A 17,461-nucleotide genomic window follows, 5' to 3' on the forward strand; every position below is an offset into this window, starting at 1 on the left:
TCCATGAATCATTTAAAATAAACACTGCAAAATTTCATTAAAAAACAAAACAAGAATTGTCCATTTTGATTTCATGATGACTTTGATGTGTGTGTGTGTGTGTGTGTGTGTGTGTGTGTGTGTGTGTGTGTGTGCGTGTGTGCGTGTGTGCGTGCGTGTGTGTGTGTGTGTGTGTGTGTGTGTGTGTGTGTGTGTGTGTGTGTGTGTGTAGTTTGGTGAGTATTGAGCAGTGCAGCTGAAGCATTAGATCTGCTGAAACGATGAACACACACTTCCCCTGTGCAGGGCAGTCTCACAGCACATCTATACAGTGTGTGAAGAATGCAGGACGAATAACAGACTCATAAACTGATATTTGCACGTTTTTATTCAGCTCCATATTGTGATCTATAGTATTTAACATATCTATAGTATTTAACATGCAAGATATCCACATTAAGCCAGGATGGACTCATACTGTATACAGCTGGGACTGCCATATGGATGCATGGAACAGACACAGATTTGTTTATATGATAAATATTAATTTAGATTATTGAAGCTAGATTTGTAAACAAAACGTTGTGATGCAAGGCTTTCTTTGTTCTGAGAGCAAGAGTAGTCAGAGATGTTTCAAGCATCAGTGTCGTGCTCGTATTAATTACAATAAATCTTAAAATCCCACCAGCCTCGTCTCAGATATTCTCTCGCTCTGATTCTGGTTGTGGTTGTGGTTTTGGTTCTAGTTCTGGTTCTGGTTCTGGTTCTGGTTCTGGTTCAGGTTCTAGTTCTGGTTGTGGTTCTGGTTCTAGTTCAGGTTGTGGTTGTGGTTCTGGTTCTGGTTCTGGTTCAGGTTGTGGTTGTGGTTTTGGTTCAGGTTTTGGTTCTGGTTGTGGTTCTGGTTGTGGTTCTAGTTCTGGTTGTGGTTCTGGTTCTGGTTCAGGTCATGGTTCTAGTTCTGGTTGTGGTTCTGGTTCAGGTTGTGGTTCTGGTTGTGGTTCTAGTTCTAGTTGTGGTTCTAGTTATGTTCCTGGTTCAGGTTGTGGTTCTAGTTCTGGTTGTGGTTCTGATTGTAGTTGTGGTTCTGGTTGTGGTTCTGGTTCAGATTGTGGTTCTAGGTCTAGTTGTGGTTCTGGTTCTGGTTCAGGTTGTGGTTCTGGTTGTGGTTCTGGTTCTGGTTCTGGTTCAGGTTGTGGTTGTGGTTCTGGTTCTGGTTGTGGTTGTGTTTCTGGTTCTGGTTCAGGTTGTGGTTCTAGTTCTGGTTGTGGTTCTGGTTGTGGTTGTGGTTGTAGTTCTGGTTGTGGTTGTGGTTCTAGTTCTGGTTGTGGTTCTGGTTGTGGTTGTAGTTCTGGTTGTGGTTCTGGTTCAGGTTCAGGTTCAGGTTCAGGTTCTGTTCTGCTGTCCCATCGTGAACAATCTCTCTTTCTCCCACTTCCGTTTGTTTCACTGATTTGTTCTTCAACTTAACTCTGCTCTTCTTGTCCTCATGCGTGTTCTGTTTGTTTTATATGTGTATTTTTGGATGACCCAGAAACAATGGTAGGATCAGAGCTTTAGCTGTCATCATGAAATCACTGAGACACACTGTGTTTGTGAGAGTGTGTGAAACCGCAGACTGTGGATTTAATGCTATAGATTATGCAAACGCACATGCATATAGAGAGAGAATGAGAGAGTTTGTGTGTGTGTGTGTGTGTGTGTGTGTGTGTGTGTGTGTGTGTGTGTGTGTGTGTAGGTCCTCAGTATAATTGGATTCATTAAAAATATATAAACATTCTTATATCAAGAGACATTTAGAGGAGAAAAATAAACTTCATTCAAAGAGAAAACAAGATGATTCTTCTGACACCACTGACAGACAATTGCTCTCTTTTTAAGCACAAACTCACTTCATTTTCATGATTTTATCAGTCATTTTCTTCTCTAGTAAATGTATCTTGATTTAAGAATGTAGATATTTAGATATTTTTAATGAAATGCAAGACAAAAAATGCTAAGCAAGAAAAACATAAATGACTGTTTTTAGTTTTTATTCAGTATATTTTATATTGTAAACAGCGACTCAAAAATACATACAGTAGTTCTTTGTCAGAAACTGCACTATACATAAATCATGGCATCATATTATAAACTCGAAGCTGACAGCAGAACTGATTTCTTTTACGACGTAGTTTACGACGTAGAAATATATTTGAGTTTTTTAGACCATTCGGATCAACTAAACTTCAACTTTTTCGCTCTTGCAACATTTGCAGAATGTGATTTTTCATCAGTTTCAGATTTAAAAGGCACAAAACAACAGTTTGAGTCAATATTAACCAAGCTATGGTAACACTTTACTTAAAGGGTCATTTCACCCATTTGAACATTGTTTTTTATTTAAAGTGGGTCATATGTGTAGTCGAAATGTAAAATAATTTTTGAATTTGGTGCCTTCGTGACCGAGAAAAGACAAAAAATAACTTCAGAACGCATTTGTATGAAAGACAACAACTCCCACAATGCACCACATTGCACAGCTCCGCAAGCCACTCCCACTAATCCAGAAAGCGCATATCTGCCTATAAGAGAAATCACTCTTCCGTCTACAAGGCTAGCTACCACCAGAGCTTGAAATTCATTTCACATTCACACAAAATGTCTAGTTAGTTGGCGAACTCATATAGTGCATTACTCCTGGTTTGTATTTCTTTTGAAAAGGTGAATTATTGCATGGTACCTGGATGTTCAGTCAGAACATATGCGGTGCGAAACTAGGATAGTTCACAACACAAACGTCCGTGTCCTCGTCTGATTCAGAGATTTCGTCCAGGAGAAATTGTCATCGTTGAAATTCTTTGCCGCAGACGGACTCTATCTCTGTGTTCATAGCGGTTCGTTGCTGCATAGTGAGATCACCGGCGCCACCAGTCCGCCCTAACTCGAGCCAGTCCGGGCTCCTCGTCCGCGGCAGGCAGGTCTTCTGCCTCGGCTGCTCTTCGCTATAATGCGGCTTGTAAAGGTAGCCACAAACACCTGATTCAAGCATCAGACTTCCGAAATCCTCTTCCTCTAGTCTATATCATATTGAGCACTCTCCTCCGCTATTGTCATAACTGTACATCTGTCTCCACAGCGCCTGTTAGCTTAGCTTCAAACAAGATGGAGGATATTGCTTTCAGTTTCAGAGAGTAAAGTCCCACCCACTGATCTGTAATAGGTCTGTAGCGTGAGCGCGCCCCACCCTGGGAAAGATGAGAAACTAGTGTCTGTAGTCTTAACAGAAATCCCCCCCTCTAACACTTCCTCCTACAATGACGCAAAATGACGATTTTTGCGTCATTGTAGGAGGAAGTGTAAGAGGTAAATAACAGATTTCTCCCGTCTCAGGGGAAAATGAGAGAGTGTTGCACGACCATTCAATAGAATGACTGGGTTTCTAACAATGCAAAGCTTAATGCAAATGGGTGAAGTGTCCCTTTAAAGCCTTTGTGTACTGCATTATACAGGTATTGATGATGTACATTATAACTCATTATATTTTATAAATAATTGTTACCAAAGTTAAAAATCATTAGAATATTTGCAGATTCCTTGTTCCATCTGAAACTGGTTGTTTGTTGTGTGTTTTAATGCATTTTACTTTCTAAATGTAACAATGTATTATAAGTGTGATTACAATTATACATGAGATCATAAATACATTATAAGGTGCATAATTAATGCATTTAAAATACTTTTATAATGCATCATATATAAAGTAAAGTGTTACCAAAGTTTTGGTAGTATTTTCTATGTAGTTTTCATTAGTATTTTAGTGCATAATAACAGTTTCCTATTAGTTTTAATTCATTGCAAACTTCTGCTTTTAGATTTATTTTAAGTCAACAAATATTACATTCTTAAAAATAAAGCTTCCAAAAGAGTGTTTTCACAGCGATGCCACAGAAAAACAATTTTCTGGGTCCCTAAAGAACCTTTCAGTGATTTTCTGAGTGTTTTTCTGAGTGTGAAGAACATTTTAATAAGCTAAAGAATCTTTTCCTGGATTAAGAACTTATTGTGTGATGGAAAGATTCTGTGGATGTTAAAGGCTCTTCATGGAAACATTGATGAAGCTTTATTTCCAAGAGTGTGTGTATCACTGTATCTTGGGAGTGTGTGTATGAAAGTGAATCAGTTATTTCGACACAAACAAACCCGGACAGAGGGTAGAAGGACAGATCTGAGCTGAACTCTAAGTCTCTGTAATATCGTGAATAATTGAGCTAGAAAAGCCTCGTTCCTGCATTGGATCCTGATCCGCTCTCATGATGGGATGAAGCTCCTGTAATCTGCTCTGTAATTGTGTTCTCAAGTATGTGTATGTATGCGAGGTCGAGATCAATAAGCTGTTATGAGATCCTCTCCTCTCTGGGTCAATCTGGGTTTATCAGCACATTCAGAGCTGGACCTGTACAAGCAGAATACTACACATTAATACAAATATATTTTTATACCTGATTTTTTTTTTTTTTTTTTTTTTATAAATGCAAATAAATAAATCTATCTATCTAGTAATTACACTGTACTATATTTTCGTCTATGCATTTAGCAGATGCTTTAATCTAAAGTGACTTGCAAAAGAGGAAAAAGGAGCCAAATATATATTTGTAAAATACAATAGCAGGTTTATTTGACAACTAGATAAGGAGAGAGATGCAGAGGAGAACTATGTACACTATATTAGTGTATACTGTGTAGTGAGTTAGCTCTATGAAATATTAATAATCAATAATAACTGGTTATAATTGATTATGAATATTTGGATCAGTTAATATAATTAACTTAATGTTGTAAATGAATATTACAATCAATTAACCTGTTTGTCCCGTGAACATTCAGTGTCAATTGTTTATTATTTCTAAGAAATGTACATTTCCGGGGCATGGGAAATGTCTTTATTACTTTACAGTACTACTAAGAGCAAGTAGTCAAGATCTATGATTAGAGACTCCAGTTATGAGCTTGAGACACGGACAACTTTACGTGTGACATGAACAAGATTTTATTAACTAGTCTAAACACTTAAAACTACTCTAACATACACACACATACATGCATATAGTTTACCAAGGGAAAGAGAGCTGAAGCAGAATACAGGAAAGCAAGAAGTTATAGCATTGTTAGAAATTCAGCAGATCAACAGCCTTGAGCAAACCATCAGTTTAGTTCTAACATGCCCTTCTTTAAAAGGGGTAAAGGATACTTAATGTATCAAATAATGAGGCTAAGTTTGATACTTGCATGTCTCACCCCTTTTGAATTAAACTGTCCTGATGCAATTTGTTGAGGCTCCAGTTTATCTTTGCTGATGTGGTCTTGATAGAGAGAACCAGTGGGAGTCAGAGGATCTTTCGTGAATGGAAAGACAAGGCCGCAGCCTGGCACACGCTTGGGGGTCCTTAGAAAACTTCTAGTTCAGCATCATCTTCACGTCAGCATTTCAGAAAAGAGTAAGAGAGTAAAAGAGCTGATCTTGTGATCAGTGATTTTTAAAGCGTGAAGATGTCACACCCTTTGGAGGTGTGTGAGCCAATAAGAAGTTTTTCCCTTAGGAGGGAATTTCTTTATGACCTATTGTTCAAGTAGCCCCTTGAACATGTAGTTTGATTGGATGTTTAACACAAGAATCTTCGAGATTCTTATAATACTAATGCATCACAAAGTTAGCAAAATGTAATGTAAATTAACAAATGGGGGACGAAGACTGGAGTTTATAGAGACTAAACATGCCACACATATGATTTTGGTTAACCATACTATGCAACAAAGTCTGAAATATCAACCCAATAGAGTTTACAAGAATACATAGGCCAAACCACATAAAAGGAAAATCATGAGATGGGATGTATGTATGTATAATACATATACATTTCTCAATGTGTCCTGTAACAGGACTCCGGGTTCTGCCTGTGTGTTAGCTCTATTTGGGATGTTAGTTTTGGGGGAAGTTTCGTAGGCCTTTGTTGGGAGAGTGAGTTTGCTGGATTATTCATTAAATATAATTAATAATTTGTGTGTGTCTGATTGGTCCAGATGCTACACTGTATATAACTAGATTATATAGTTTAATAGTGCTCGTCCATTAAAACTCAGAGCCATGATGCTGTTGTAGAAGGCTGTGAATCTGTTTAACTAATGTTGAACTCCAGATGTTGGTTAATTAAACAAAGCCTGTTTCCTTCGACAGTGTGTTGTGTGATGACTTGACTTGACTACTTTATTATCCCCATGGGGACATTTTTGTTGCTTGTGTTTCAACATGCATACACACAAAGAACCAGCAATGTACATAAATATAAAAACATAGATATTTTTGATGTTCAGCATGAGTTAAAGCACCAGCACATTCACACACAGCACATTCACACACAGCACATGCATGAATGCCTGAAATGCCTCTTTCGCTCATGTTCTCTCATGCATGTTTTGAGATGTTGTGATGGACGAAAGCATCTTCTCAAAAATTCTAAAGTTAGTTTTGATTGATTCACTTCCGTTGTAAAGATCATTATTAACTTAGGGGTCGCTAACATGACACGGTTCTAACAGAAAACAGAAACTTGTAATGTGTTTTGGCCGTTTATTTGCACAACAGTGTTTGGAGGTCGAGAACACAAACTTTGAAATACATTCCAAGGTGCAAGATTTGAAAAATGTTAAAAAACGTTATCTCCGTTTAAACTTCAAAAACATGATTCTGTGAAAGCGCTGGCGGCGTGCACATGCGTATCACGTGTTTAGTCTATAGATATGCGCATTTGAATATATATGTGCGCAGGCGTGTGTTTTTCTTTACATAGTGACATTACCAAATTACTTGTCTGGTTGCGTAATACAGAATTTTTAGTCGCTTAAACAATAATAGTGATCCTTGATTTAGCAAGCAGCACTAATTAGAACATTTTTTCTTACATTTCAGTTAAAATCCCAACCAGAAGGACCTACATTGACCCGGAGACGTGTGAAGATCTTCTCCAGGCTGTTCATGCGTTTGCCAAAGAGCTGGACATCTCCAGCATCAAGATCGAGAGGATCGTCCACACAGGTGCAGATCACACCAAACACACGCTAAACTACACAACACTTCGCTGTAAAAGATTTCTGCTGACAGAATGTGTGTGTTCTGCAAGATTCCTCTTTTCGTTAGACGTATTGTTTAAGACTGACCTGCTTTTTGGACCACTTTTTTATTTAGTAAGCTTGTTTAATTTGATCTTACACTGCCAAACATCATGCTCTTCCTCGGTGTCTCATTTTCCAGCACAAATATGTAAACATTCTTAAATCAAGATAGATATACTGGAGAAGCAACATGACTGAAGACACTAAGTCTTGTTTAATGAATATTTGTCTGACTCCACTGACAGATATTTGTTCTTGTTTTAAGTACAAACTCACTTTATTTTGATGATTTTTAATATCTTCAGTCATTTAGCTGTTTCTCCAGTAAATGTAACTTGATTTAAGAATGTTTAGATATTTGTGCTGGAAAACAAGAGACAGAAACAGAGTACCAGAAAACCTTTAGACTTTTTATCATATGTTAATGTAAAACATCTTGTGTAATTTTAAACTGCTGTATTTTTCTATTTTTGTTTGGTTTTTATTGTATTTATACAGCTCTCGTGTAACTTGTTGAAAATAAATAAATTAAATCCTTTTTTGTATCCGAAACTGTAAATAAAAAAGATTATTGGAATATGAAAATACCATTTACTTCAAAATTTCACATTTAATTCACTTTCTGTTTCCTTGTAACTCTTTGTAAAATTTACTAGCAATTTCTGAATGAAAATTGTTTCTACATCAATTTTGGTAACACTTTATTTGACAGTGTCCTTACATATGTTACCACAGTAATAACAGTAAATTATGTATAATTACATGCAACTAACCCTCAAATCCTAATCCTACCCTAACCCTATAGTAAGTACATTAAGTAGAAGTAAATTGGGGTTACTCTTTATTTTAAGTTGTCATTGTTACAGTGTAATTATATTTTTAAGTACTGTGAACGATGTCCAAATGTGCACTTTGTGAGACCCTTCGTTTAAACAACGAGTGACCTTTGACCTCTTGTCCGTGCAGGAGACTTCGGCGAGGTGTGTCGCGGCTGCCTGAAGCTTCCCAGCAAACGCGAGCTTCCCGTGGCCATAAAGACGCTCCGCTCCGGATGCTCGGAGAAACAGAGGCGCTCCTTCCTCAGCGAGGCGGGAATTCTGGGACAGTTCGATCACGCCAACATCGTGCGTCTGGAGGGAGTCATTACCAGAGGTCAGTCGAGACCGAGCGTGCCGCACAAGTGCTGAAAAGGGAAGCCAAAGGTTCTCGATCACCCCCCTGGTGGCTGGTCCTGGCTGGTCCCAGTATAGATCATAAACCCAGAGGGCCCTATCTTGCACCCAGCGCAATTGACTTTGTACACCGACGCATGTATCATTCCTATTTTGCACTCGCGCAAAGCGCGCTTTTCCCTCCACAGAAGCACGTCGGTTAACTAAGAAATACACTTGCGCTCCCCGGGGCGGTTCAGCGCAAAGAGGAGGCGTGTTCCAGCGCAAACGTTCCTTCATGCTATTTTGCAGGTTTAGAAAACAATTGCGCTACTAACCAGGAAAAAAATGGTTTAAAGTCAGTGGCGCGTTGCGCATGTTATTAATATGCTATTTTAAGGGCGCATGCTTGGCCATAATCAATGTAGCGTGTGCACAACGCGAATGCACTTTGATTCTCTCATCTACACAGAAGCAGCAGTTTTCATTTTTGCAAATCATAGCCTACATTATTACGATAGATAGATAGATAGATAGATAGATAGATAGATAGATAGATAGATAGATAGATAGATAGATAGATAGATAGATAGATAGATAGATAGATAGATAGATAGATAAAAGCATACATCTAGCTTACACATTTACCCAAATTATCATACGCCTTTTTAACCGAAGTTAATTTGGGTGGGTTTCTCCATCCCCAACGTCCCTGACGAGAGCGTTGCTCTCCTTGGCTGTGAACCGCTCCTGGCGCGCGCCTGGCAAATCCGCCGTTACAATAGGAATCCGCTTTAGAACAAACGCGTCTGCTCTTAAAGGGAATGTGAGATGACGCTCTGATTGGTTTATTTCACGTTACGCCCAAACCACACCTATGAATAATGAAGCTACTTCAGACCAACCCATTTTAGATTTGCGCCTGGCGCAAGAGTAATTTATCCCGCCGGGAAAATAGCAACAGCGCCAAGACCCGCCCACAAAGTTACTTGCGCTTTGCGCTTTGACACTTGCGTTTCAGATCGTTAAAATAGGGCCCAGAGTCTTGATTGCCCCCCGGTGGCTGGTCCCAGTATAGCTCATAAGCCCCGCCCTCTTCATGTAGTCTAATGGGATGCAATGGAAACTAAACAATCAAATTACACTTCAAATACATTTTTTCCAAAGATGTTTTCTGTCATTTTAGGTAGTTTTTATCACGCTGATGTAAGTTTAAGTGTTCATTTTTTTAAATAAGGTTGGTCTTAGTTAGTTATTTGATGCTATAAAAACAGGAATGTGACATCATGATTGACAGCTGTGATTGACAGTTTCTCTAAATGAAGTCACTCAGGCACTAACTGACTTGTGTCAGGGATTTTCGGGAGGAGATTGGAGCTACAGCTTTATTTTCTACATGTCCATAACTGTTTATTTCACTCTGAAATAATGAGTTGGTGTGTGTGTGTGAGAGTGTGGGCGGAACCTTGATATCGGGGCTTCACTTCACATTCACTTCTGTGCAGAATCAGGTCCCAGATCAGCGCAGGATGTCAGTGCCGTATTAGCACTTTGGCGGCCTCACTTTGGAAGAGAGTGAAGGGGCGTCCATCTTTTTTACAGTCTAAGGTAGAGACAGAGAGACTGTGAATAAAAGAGAGATGTATGGAAAGAGTGATCGGGATGTTCCTCGCTGGATAGGGAAAGACAAAGAACGAGGGGAATTAGGGATTTGATGGCTTCACCTGAAAGAGATTCAGGGGGTGGAATAGATGGGATGTCGTTCCATTGAAAAGGAATAAAGGAGGGATGAGCCGCTTGTCCCACTGCAGTAATGGAAAAGAGAATGATAAGCTATTGATTAGATGGTTTATTGGGAAGTGGATCCCTGAATAAATGGGCTGGTCCTCAAAAGTGCCAGAACAGAAAGGGAGGAGAGGGTCGATAGTTGTAAAATGAATGAGCGTCAGAGGTCAAGATCAGAGACGATGAGGAGAAGGAGATGTAATCAGGACGAGGAGAATCCCACTCGGAAAACAGTTCCATCCTTAGACTGGTCGATGAGATGCTCCTGGAGATAAAGCTGATAGATGGATGTGCCGAGTGTGTTCTTGCTGAAGGGAATGAGGGATGATGAAGGTGTTTGGAGAATGGGAAGACCTCGAGCAGATTCGCTGAATTAAAGATCTGATATTAGTCTGGGACTCTGTGTGTTTGTGCTGAAGGAATGATTCACATTGATTCCACATGCAGAACATGATTGAAGTGAAGAGACCCAGTGAGAGTGTGTGTGTGTTAGAGAAGTGGCTTCAAGACCCAGAGTTCTGCAGAATGTGTGTGTGTGTGTGTGTGTGTGTGTGTGTAGTGAGCGCAACAGCAGATGTTCACACTGGAATAATTGGTGTCCTAATCACAGCAGGCCTAATCTTCTCCACCTCCACCTGCAAATCTCAGTTTTTCCTGCCGTTCACCTCCGGAAAGCCACACTCCTCTTCATCAGCTGCAGATCTCCACGGCTCGGCTGTCGGACCCGGAGCTCAGAGCCCAGATCTCCACGGCTCGGCTGTCGGACCCGGAGCTCAGAGCCCAGATCTCCACGGCTCGGCTGTCGGACCCGGAGCTCAGAGCCCACTAGGAGGTGTTCTGATCAGAGGAGTGATGGAGCAGGAAACGGCAGATTGAACAGACTGATAGCGAAGCCTCCTGTTCACTGGGCCGGTGTTGAATTCTCCAGATTGTTGGTGTTGGTGTACATGATTGAGGGATCTCTCTCTCTCTCTCTCTCTCTCTCTCTCTCTCTCTCTCTCTCTCTCTCTCTCTCTCTCTCTCTCTCTCTCTCTTTCTCTCTCTCTCTCTCTCTCTCTCTCTCTCTCTCTATCTTTTGCTCTAACACCTGGGGATTTACTGTTGCCTACCTCCCTAATGAAGCGTACTTCCCTCATCTTTCTCTGAGCTGCTCTCTATCACTCACTTGGAATACACGACAGAATACTTCATTCTGATTGGATCTATCTATCTATCTATCTATCTATCTATCTATCTATCTATCTGTCTGTCTGTCTGTCTGTCTGTCCTACTATCCCTCTATCTGTCTATCTATCATTCTATTGTTTCTTGTTCTATTTCTTTAAGGTTCTAAACATCTATTGTTCCATCATTCTAAATATCTGCCTATTTGTCCACAGTTTCTGTCTGATTGTATGTTATCTCTTATATAACACTTAGACTTTAATGAAAGTGTTTTTTCCGCTCGACCCCATCCTGTCCTCTCTCTCTCCGCTGATGCATTGAACAAACACATGATGCGAAGGTCTTCATATGTGTGTGTGTGTGTGTGTATTTGCTGCAGGCAACACTATGATGATCGTGGTGGAAAGCGCGGTCAACGGAGCCCTCGACGCTTTCCTGCGGGTACGGGAATGTGTTTCTGTGTCCGTTTGTTAATGTTCTGAGCCTTCAGATGTACAATGCTGCAATAGTACAGTAAATGGTACTTGTAAAATATGTAAGTTACATTATAAAACGTGCAGATGTGATTTAATGATAAAAAGAAAACAAAGAGAGTCAAGTGAAGCATTTTATCTTGTCAGACGAAGGGAAATTCTTCAAAAGACCTGAAATGATTTATTTCTTCTAAGATCTCATAAATATTTGAGGGCTTCAATTCTGAACTGTTTCAAAAGGAAATGAAAGGGAAAAGTAAGGGAAAAGGGGAAATGGAAATCCTTTCCATTTCCCCTTTTCCTTTCTTTTCCCTTTCATTTCCTTTCCAATGTCCAATTCTTTTCCTTAGCTTTATTTTTTCCTTTTCTTCCCTCTCTGAATTTACCATTCCTTTTCTTTCCTTTTCCCCTTTCATTTCCGCTCAAATGTCCTTTATTTTTTTCCTTTTTTCATTACTTCATTACTTGTATTATTTACTCTTTCTCTCTCCTTTGCTTTTTCCTTTTCTTTTCTTCTGCAATGCCCTATTCTTTCCTTATCTTTACTTTACATTTAATTTAATATTCATCAATATTATTGATCTCCTGCATTGACTCTATTATATGAGAACTGAACTGAGCTGGACGATGACATCACTGTTTACTCCAGAGCGGATATATATATATAAATTAACAAAATTAATTAATTAATTAATTAACAAACTTTGTTGCATTATTTTCCTGTTATCTCTGTAAAGCTGCTTTGAAACAATATGTATTGTAAAAAGAGTGACTTTTCCCCTTTTGTTTGTCCTTCCTTTTCCTCTCGGACAACTTGTCTGCCATTCCTCTCTCTCCTCCTCTCAGAAACATGAAGGTCAGCTGACGGTCCTCCAGCTGGTGGATCTGCTGAGTGGAGTGGCGTCTGGGATGAAGTATCTGACAGAGATGGGTTTTATCCATCGCCGACTGGCGGCTCATAAAGTCCTGGTGAACAGCAGCCTGGATTGCAAAGTGTCGGGCTTCAGACCGCTTCAGGACGACAAGATCGAGGCGGTCTACAGCACACTAGTGAGTGTTTTACCATAATGCAACACTGCACTCTCAAACGCTTCCCGACGGGAGTCAGCACATTCCTCTGAAAGTCAAAGCACAGCACTCATAGAGTTCATCAAACTTTTATGTAGTGTATTTTAAGAACGCATCAGTGCTTCATGCTTCCGTTATGTTAAAATGAATGCAGAAGTCAGGATTCAGTACGGCACAACACACAATACACTCACTCCAGGAGATCGCTTTCCTGTGTTTGCAGGAGGATGTGTTTCCGGATCAACATTTCTTTCCCTTTCATTCCAGCATGCAGGGAAGAGTCTGGTGCTGTGGACGGCTCCGGAGGCCATTCAGTATCACCGTTACAGCTCCGCTTCCGATGTCTGGAGCTTCGGGATCGTCATGTGGGAAGTCATGTCCTTCGGAGAGAGACCGTACTGGGACATGGGCAACCAAGACGTGCGTCTCGCCCTTTGTATTTCTTCTGATGAATCACCAGCTGTGCAGTTCTGCATCACTTTTCTTCTGGTGTTGCTTTTCCAAATCATTTCTCTCTCTCTCTCTGTCTCTCTCTCTCTCTCTCTCTCTCTCTCTCTCTCTCTCTCTCTCTCTCTCTCTCTCTCTCTCTCTCTCTCTCTCTCTCTCTCTCTCTCTCTCTCTCTCTTGCTTTTCCTCCTTCTCCTTTAGATCTTTCTAAAATCCTTTTACGTTTGTTTGTGATGTATATTCTTTCTTTCTCTCTCTCTCTCTCCCTTTCTCTCTCTGCCTCTCTTTTGGCCAGATGGGATTTTGATGTGTGAAGTTAAGAGTTATGCATTTGTATGAAAATTTAAAAGTAGCTCAAGTGGAGGGCCTTTAAAGACCTCAGATAAAGTGTGTGTGTGTGTGTGTGTGTGTGTGTGTGTGTGTGTGTGTGTGTGCACGTGCACAAGTCCACTTCAGCTCCGTGACCGATCAGACTCAGAAGTGGCTCGGCGTGTGTCCTGACTCGCCTCTTTTTCCTGGCTGCAGCAAAAGATCCTCATAGTGTCGGAAATAAACCCCTGAAATACATCACACCCCAGTAATAAAGTCTCTAAAAATTTAAAGAAACAGCATCATAAAAATGAAACGCATGAATAACATAAGTGTTTACAATAATATAATATGACCAGATGGCCAATGCTGTTTCTCTCCTGTGAGACAAAACACATTTAGAACTATGAAGTCATTATGAATTAATGAGCCTCACAACGTAAAGGTTTTAAACAGAAAAGAGGAGAGTGAAACTCTTGAGGCTCTCTGCATGTTTATGGCTGAATGGATGATTGCTGGGAAAGCCAAAGGCATTAATGCATTCAAAGCAAGAACCTTTCGTTTTATTCATTTGGTTTAGATAATGTTTGTGTTGTCATTGTAAGTGACTTTAAGCAGTGCTTTTATGGTATTCAGGATTTGTAATAAAGAGAGGCTCATAGCGGGACGGAGGCAAGGACATATTCTGCAGTAAAACAATCATTTAATTTGCTGATTTCACTCAGAAATGTCACTATCGATGGCGATTGCTTTGAGAACACAGAGGAAGCTCGCTGGAATTTTTAATTTAAAAAAGCAGCAATGAGATGTTTATCCATGTACAAATAATTTATAACATACATACAGTGGGTCTAAAAGTTGCACTGAAAATCTGGGATTGAAAATGAGTGTGAGTGAGTGAGTGAGCGAGTGAGTGTGATGGGGATGTAAACACACTTACAGACTTCATTTTCCCTCTGCGACAGCAGTTGTCTGATTCTCTCAGACGTGTTTAGTACTTGATGTTGCTGTTTTCTACAAAGGAAGTTGTTGTTGTTTAACAGGAATGTTCTGAACGTTCTAGTGTTATTGACAGTGAATCTGTGTGCATTCCATGTCTCCCAATGCTGAATATTCAGTTGTGTGTGTGTGTGTGTGTGTGTGTGTGTGTGTGTGTGTGTGTGTGTGTTTGTGTGTTGATCACAGGTAATAAAAGCGATCGAGGATGGCTTCCGGCTGCCTGCTCCGGTGAACTGTCCCGGGTCTCTTCATCAGCTCATGCTGGACTGCTGGCAGAAGGAGAGAACAGAGAGGCCGAGCTTCACCCAGATCCACAGCGCTCTCAGCAAGAGCATCAGGAGCCCCGACAGCATCGGCTCCTCCAGCCTGGGACGCAGGTACTGTCCAACTCCTGCACCTCCTCTTCCCATTCTTCACCAGATCATACGGTTCTCCCGTCTCCTGCACCTCCTCTTCCCATTCTTCACCAGATCATACGGTTCTCCCGTCTCCTGCACCTCCTCTTCCCGTTCCTCACCAGATCATACGGTTCTCCCGTCTCCTGCACCTCCTCTTCCCATTCCTCACCAGATCATATGGATCTCCCGTCTCCTGCACACCCTCTTCCCGTTCCTCACCAGACTATACGGTTCTCCCGTCTCCTGCTTCTCCTCTTCCCATTCCTCACTAGATCATACGGTTCGCCTGTCTCCTGCACCTCCTCTTCCCGTTCCTCACCGGATCATACTGTTCTCCTGTCTCCTGCACCTCCTCTTCTTCCCATTCCTCACTAGATCATACTGTTCTCCCGTCTCCTGCTTCTCCTCTTCTTCCCATTCCTCACTAGATCATACTGTTCTCCCGTCTCCTGCTTCTCCTCTTCTTCCCATTCCTCACTAGATCATACTGTTCTCCTGTCTCCTGCACCTCCTCTTCCCTTTCCTCACCAGATTATATGGTTCTCCCGTCTCCTGCACCTCCTCTTCCCATTTCTCACCAGATCATACGGTTCTCCCGTCTCCTGCTTCTCCTCTTCTTCCCATTCCTCACTAGATCATACTGTTCTCCCGTCTCCTGCTTCTCCTCTTCTTCCCATTCCTCACTAGATCATACTGTTCTCCTGTCTCCTGCACCTCCTCTTCCCGTTCCTCACTAGATCATACTGTTCTCCTGTCTCCTGCACCTCCTCTTCCCGTTCCTCACTGGATCATACTGTTCTCCTGTCTCCTGCACTTCCTCTTCCCATTCCTTACCAGATCAAATGGTTCTCCCATCTCCTGCACAGCCTCTTCCCATTCCTCACCAGATCATACTGTGCTCCTGTACCTTCTCTTCCCATTCCTCACCAGATCATACGGTTCTCCCGTCTCCTGCACCTCCTCTTCCTATTCCTCACCAGATCGTACGGTTCTCCCGTCTCCTGCACACCCTCTTCCCATTCTTCACCAGATCATACGGTTCTCCCGTCTCCTGCACCTCCTCTTCCCATTCTTCACCAGATCATACGGTTCTCCCGTCTCCTGCACCTCCTCTTCCCGTTCCTCACCAGATCATACGGTTCTCCCGTCTCCTGCACCTCCTCTTCCTATTCCTCACCAGATCGTACGGTTCTCCCGTCTCCTGCACACCCTCTTCTTATTCCTCACCGGATCAGACCGTTCTCCCGTCTCCTGCACCTCCTCTTCCCATTCCTCACCAGATCGTATGGTTCTCCCATCTCCTGCTCCTCCTCTTCCCGTTTCTCACCAGATCATACAGTTCTCCCGTCTCCCGCACCTTCTCTTCTTCCCATTCCTCACCTGATCATGCGGTTTTCCCGTCTCCTGCACCTCCTCTTCCCGTTCCTCACCAGATCATATGGTTCTCCCGTCTCCTGCACATCCTCTCAGCATATCAGCAGCTTTTTCTTGAGGTCGTTTTACGGATGTTTTTCGTTTGCTTTGTCATGAATATGAAGGCTTTGACTGAAACACGTCCTTCAAGAGCTTCTCTCTCTCTCTCTCTCTCTCTCTCTCTCTCTCTCTCTCTCTCTCTCTCTCTCTCTCTCTCTCTCTATCTTTCTGCAGGACATTGGGCTCGTCCGTATCACTAGCAGAGCGAACGCTTCCCTCCTTCCCCTCCTTCAGTTCAGTGGGCGAGTGGCTGGAGGCTGTAGACATGGGCCGCTATAAAGACAACTTCACTGCGGCTGGATACTGTTACCTGGAGTCCGTGGCTCGCATGACCGTTCAGTGAGTGACCCGTGAGTGAGTGAGTGATTGACTGAGTGATTGTGTGTGTGAGTGAGTGAGTGAGTGAGTGAGTGAGTGAGTGAGTGAGTGAGTGAGTGAGTGAGTGAGTGAGTGAGTGAGTGAGTGAGTGAGTGAGTGAGTGAGTGAGTGAGTGAGTGAGTGAGTGAGCGTGTGAGAGTGAGTGAGTGTGAGAGTGAGTGAGTGAGCGAGCGACTGAGTGAGTAAGCGACTGAGTGAGCGAATGAGCAAGTGAGTGTGTGACGGGCTCTGTTGTTTCTGCAGGGATGTGTTGAGTCTGGGCATCACCTCTCTGGAGCACCAGAAACTGATCCTGTCTGCCATACAGACTCTGAGAGCTCAGGTGATCCAGATGCACGGACGAGGGGTTCAGGTCTGACAGACAGACAGATGTTCTCATGATTACCCAGAAGCCCTTCAGAAGACAGGAGGAGATCATAACCTCACTTCTTTTCCTAATCTTCCTTTCCTCCTTCCTTTATCTTCTCGTGGGGTGAACACTGCATCGCTACTGAGGGGACGATGTCACGAGCGAGACGATTCCTCTAGAATAACCTGTGCTGTTCCTTAACAGTGACCGAGAGCCTCATCTCTGTCCTCGTCTCAAAAGGGCCTTTTTCTTTATCCAAGCGAAAGAACTCGTGCTTTAAGCCACTGATCCTCCTATAACGTGGACAGAACCGGGAGCGCTCGCTGCTCCGAGCGGGAGAAG

The 17,461-nt window shown here is 42.0% G+C and overlaps 1 protein-coding gene across 1 annotated transcript in view; it reads left to right on the forward strand.

The window, feature by feature from the left end:
* epha10 (EPH receptor A10) overlaps window positions 1-17,195 on the forward strand; it is a 163,189-nt gene extending 145,994 nt beyond the window's left edge. Inside the window, exons 11-18 of the mRNA XM_081377482.1 lie at window positions 6,923-7,048; window positions 8,092-8,277; window positions 11,605-11,666; window positions 12,545-12,748; window positions 13,034-13,186; window positions 14,708-14,898; window positions 16,567-16,731; window positions 17,014-17,195. Coding sequence (XP_081233608.1) covers window positions 6,923-7,048; window positions 8,092-8,277; window positions 11,605-11,666; window positions 12,545-12,748; window positions 13,034-13,186; window positions 14,708-14,898; window positions 16,567-16,731; window positions 17,014-17,128 — 1,202 coding nt within the window. The 3' untranslated portion in view covers window positions 17,129-17,195. The remainder of the gene's footprint in view (window positions 1-6,922; window positions 7,049-8,091; window positions 8,278-11,604; window positions 11,667-12,544; window positions 12,749-13,033; window positions 13,187-14,707; window positions 14,899-16,566; window positions 16,732-17,013) is intronic.
* The last annotated feature ends 266 nt before the right edge of the window (window positions 17,196-17,461 follow it).

The sequence above is a fragment of the Scardinius erythrophthalmus genome (genome assembly GCF_964197995.2).
Source record: "Scardinius erythrophthalmus genome assembly, chromosome: 10".
NCBI classification, from domain to species: domain Eukaryota; kingdom Metazoa; phylum Chordata; class Actinopteri; order Cypriniformes; family Leuciscidae; genus Scardinius; species Scardinius erythrophthalmus.